This window comes from Aplysia californica, unplaced genomic scaffold (assembly GCF_000002075.1).
Source record: "Aplysia californica isolate F4 #8 unplaced genomic scaffold, AplCal3.0 scaffold00325, whole genome shotgun sequence".
Lineage (NCBI taxonomy): Eukaryota > Metazoa > Mollusca > Gastropoda > Aplysiida > Aplysiidae > Aplysia > Aplysia californica.
This window is the reverse complement of record NW_004797595.1, coordinates 486,749-491,043: the sequence shown is the minus strand read 5'-3', so window position 1 is coordinate 491,043 and position 4,295 is coordinate 486,749. Positions and strand designations below refer to the sequence as shown.

The window sequence follows — 4,295 nt, the reverse complement described above, 5'->3', positions numbered from 1 at the left end:
GCACTATTTAAAATTTTTATTGTTACTTATAAGAGTTGTTTTAAATCGCAAATATATTTATACTGAATTTTAATATTTTAGCATTTTAAAGTCAAATAGTTAACCAATCGTGCAATTGAGCTAAAACTGAAATGGTAGTTTGTGCCTCTCTATAAAGGAAAGTCTGGCAAAATCAAACCCCACTGGCCATGTGCACTGGGTTAGGTTTTGGCCATGCCCATGACTGCTGGATGAATGCCAGCATACGGAAAGAACGAACGGCGCTTTCTAATTGCCAGTAGTTGGTGGACCGTTTAGTATTTCTTCTTCTTCTTCTCCTCCTCCTCCTCCTTCTCCTCCTCCTCCAAGGTTACTCTTGTCTAAATCTGTTCTTGGATGGCTAAAATATGTTGTTAAGCCTTGTTGTCATTACTTACATACTAATACCACTGTCCCTTTGTTGTTTCTGCCTGTCTTAGCTCTTTCCCTACGCTATATGATCATTATCATGCGGATATACTTCTGGGGTTTTTTTTCTTAAACTGGACCAACTGTGTTTTTCTGTCTGTCTTTGATTTTTTTTTTCGTGGGTGGTTGGCAGGTGCTCTGGTGTGGTTTTCTAGTTCTTTCCTATCCTATCTAACATCGATCGTCCTAATCTCTTCTCCTTCTTTTTTGTGTTTGTTACTCTCTTGTAACGCCTCTAATCTTCGGCATATATATGACCTTATTCAGTGTTGCAAGTGCCGTAGAAAACTTATTAAAACTAAACTGATTTTTCCATCTGCACAAAAGGACTATTATCGTGTCGATGTACTTCCTTTTTACTCAACCTGAACCTATTTTGTTGTGTCTGTCGGTCTTTCGCCCCCCTCCCCCATGATCACTATCGTGTCGGTGAGCTTCTTTTAAAAATAATAACCCCACTGAGAACCAACTCTGTTGTTTCTGTCTGTCTTGCTCCACCCCCTCCTGCTTTGCACTAAATAACCGTTATCGTGTGGTAGTGCTTCTGTTGTTCAAACTCATATTCGTAATATACATGTAATTATGTTTGTTTCTCTTCCAGGTGAAGGCAATCACAGGCATGGGCACAACCATCGATGTAATCCTCATCAACGGGTCGGTGAAGGAGGGCGACACTGTGGTGCTGGCGGGTACTGAGGGCCCCATTGTCACACAGATTAGGGGTCTCCTCATGCCACAGCCCATGAAGGAGCTCAGGGTCAAGGTGCGTTATGTTTGTATGTCATTGGTCAGTGTTCATCATATTATTTTGGTCTATGGATGTCCTTTGTTGGTTCCAGAAGAAGGGGGGATGGGGGCTGCGAGGCATCTCCATGTTCCATACCAGGGTCATGTTCAAGGTCAGCGGCTTTTGTTTATGGTCAACGTTTACCCTTGTTTGTGGATGTGCTGAGCAGGTCTGGCAAAAGCTGGATGGGCACATCATCACTCTAATTTTAGAGACCTCATCATGTTACAAACCATGTAGGAATTCCATTTCAAAATCATTGTAGCTGTATGTTTTAGTCCATTTGGGGATTCTGTGTGTGTGTGTGTGTGTGTGTGTGTGTGTGTGTGTGTGTGTGTGTGTGTGCTGTGTGAGAGAGATAGAGGGAGAGAGATCAGATTTCGGAACTATTATGTGCGGCCGGAACTCAGGGTCGAGGTCAGTAGCCCAGTTATTTAATTTATGGGTCTGTGTAGTTATGAACCAGGCAGTCATTTTGATTCCAGCCCCCCTCCCTTTTTTTCCTATAAAAATGGAATCAATAAGCACCACAAAGTCCCTTTCATAGTCCACTACTCGACAAAAGTAAAGTTTCCTCCTCCTACCAACCCTTTTCGACCTGCTTGACCTACTACTGCACAACTTCATGGCTACAGGCGTCTGTATAATTTAGCGGTGAGGCATTTCACTATTCCACGCAGGAGACCCGAATTCGATTCCCAAGTAGGGAGACATTTTGATCAAGTATCTTGGTGTTTCTTTTGGGATGTTGTTTCCCCCTCAGCCCTCGTTAGCCCTGTTGGATAGGATCGTAGGCTTCTTTAGTACAGGTTGCGTAACCCGCTTGGTTGGCTCTGAAGATTATTTCGGAAAGCAGCTAGAAACAAATGGGCTGAAACTGGTAATGGGGCATTTTTACATGTGCTCACTACATTGGCCGTCAGTGAACCTTTTTTTAAATTCAATGTTTTTTGTTTTTACTTTGTTGTGAGAGTTTATCTATTTTTTGACAAAGGAGATCACACCAGTGACAGAGCGTATCGATTCATTTCCTAAAAAAATTAATTACGTTCTCATTTACCCGGAAATGCGGACCGTGGGATCACTAATTGTGTTCTTTAGTACTTTAGTTACAACAGGTACAAGAGACATATTCATCATACTAACAATATACATTGTATTTAGCTCTTAGGTTAGAAGATATTAACTGAATCCAATACACTGTTGTCAAAGAAAGCAATCTGTTACCTCTAATAAAGTTGCTATTTGCACATCGTGATGACAACTGAAAACCTTAGAGTTTTTTTTTTTAGTGTGAGCATGCGGGCAAGGAAAGAACCATGCAACCCGACATGCATTATAAACGACAAAGCAAGGTTGCTATTAAGAAAAGATTGGAAAATTACTTCCAAGAATTTTTCAACCCAGACGTTTGCCACGGACAACAAGAAGAATGCCAACCAACGTATGAAGAGCAAATGGAGCCACATACTGTCAAGAGGAATTGAATCTGCACTCAAAGCCAGAGGAGCTTGTGAAAACGCCGGCGTTCTGCTGCTGAGGCATATTTTCAATAAAGCCTGAGATCAAAGGAAATGCCCAGAAGACTGGCAGAAAGATATAGTGGTCCCATTATGGAAAAAGAAAGGCAACAAACGCCACTGCACCTCTTTGTTTCAGCCATGTAGGAAAAGCATACGTGTAGATAATAGAACAAGAGATAAGACCTATCCTAGAGCGAAACCTGAACGAAGCTTAGTTTGGATTCCGCCAGGGAAAGGGTGCACAGATGCTGTTTTCGCATTACGACAGCCATGAGAAACTGCTGTGTCGGATGCACCTTTAGACTCATCTTAACTGAATGTCCAGACTTTGGGGATCTGTTGTACGTCGTTGATCCCCACAGAGTTCTCGATTTTCTTGAGAATTTTTACCATGAATTTTTAACTTTTTAATTGACCCAAAAATGAAGCCGTTCTAACAACTGCTGGGAATGCAATCAATTTGTGTTTCACCTTCTCATATGACCGTATGCAGTTGCGAGGGCTGTAAAAACTCTTACTGAACGGTTATGAGACAAAACCATCGAATACAACAAAGAATCCAACATTGTCGTCTTAGATCAGGACAAGGCTTTCGACAGAGTAAACCATGCCAAACTATGGAAGACACTTGAAAAGTGTGGGGTCAGAGGACATCAGCTAGACATGTCAGAGCTCTATATACCAATAGCAGAAGCTCAGTGTAAGAACAAAGGAAGGCAAAACAGACTAGTTCGAAGTAAGATCTGGAGTACGTCAAGGATGTGTTTTATCTCACCTCCTTTTTTTATATTTTATGGACACAATAATGCAAGACGCAAATGAAAGCCCATAAATCTTAAATGAACTTCTGTTTACATACGACCAAACTCTATTTCATCCAAAGCAACAAAGCCTCCAAAATCACACTACCTAACTGAACTACAGCTGTGAGTAATTTGACATGAAAATAAGCATATCAAAAACAGAAGTTATGAAAGTAACCCGAAAGCATAGTCCTCTGAACATCCATGTCAATGATAAAAAATTGAAACAGGTGAAGGAGTTTACATATTTTGGCAGCACTTTTTCTGAAAACAGGTCCGTAGACAGAGAAATAGAAATGCGAACTCAAAGAGCAAACACTGACACCTACTAGCTCGCACCCTATCTGTCTCATCCGAACATCGCCATTGACACAAAGAGACAGCTTGTGACTTCAATATTTATACCAACATTATGCTACCAGTGCCAGACCTGGACATTATGTAAAAGTAAAACCCATGAAAACAAAATCAATGCATGCGCAATGAAATGACTCCGCAAAATGCTTAACATCTCAAGAAGAGACGTGCATGTGTATGCCAGACTGTGAGAAAGAAGAAATAGTGCCTGAGAAAGAGAGAAAGATAGAGAGAGATAAAGAGAGGGTGGAGGAAGAGAGAACGGAAATGTCTTTCTAATTGATCAGAACGAATGTTTTACTGAATATTATTCAAGTTTCAATTTTATTGTGACCTTTCATGAATTTTTATTGCATTGTGAGAGAGAGAGAGATGATA

General features: G+C 40.9%; 1 protein-coding gene across 1 annotated transcript in view; it reads left to right on the top strand.

Moving 5' to 3' along the window:
- Nucleotides 1-4,295, top strand: part of LOC101856744 (eukaryotic translation initiation factor 5B) — a 114,064-nt gene that overhangs the window by 82,045 nt on the left and 27,724 nt on the right. The window contains exon 19 of the mRNA XM_005102443.3: nt 1,049-1,210. Within this exon, the coding sequence (XP_005102500.2) occupies nt 1,049-1,210 (162 nt within the window). The remainder of the gene's footprint in view (nt 1-1,048; nt 1,211-4,295) is intronic.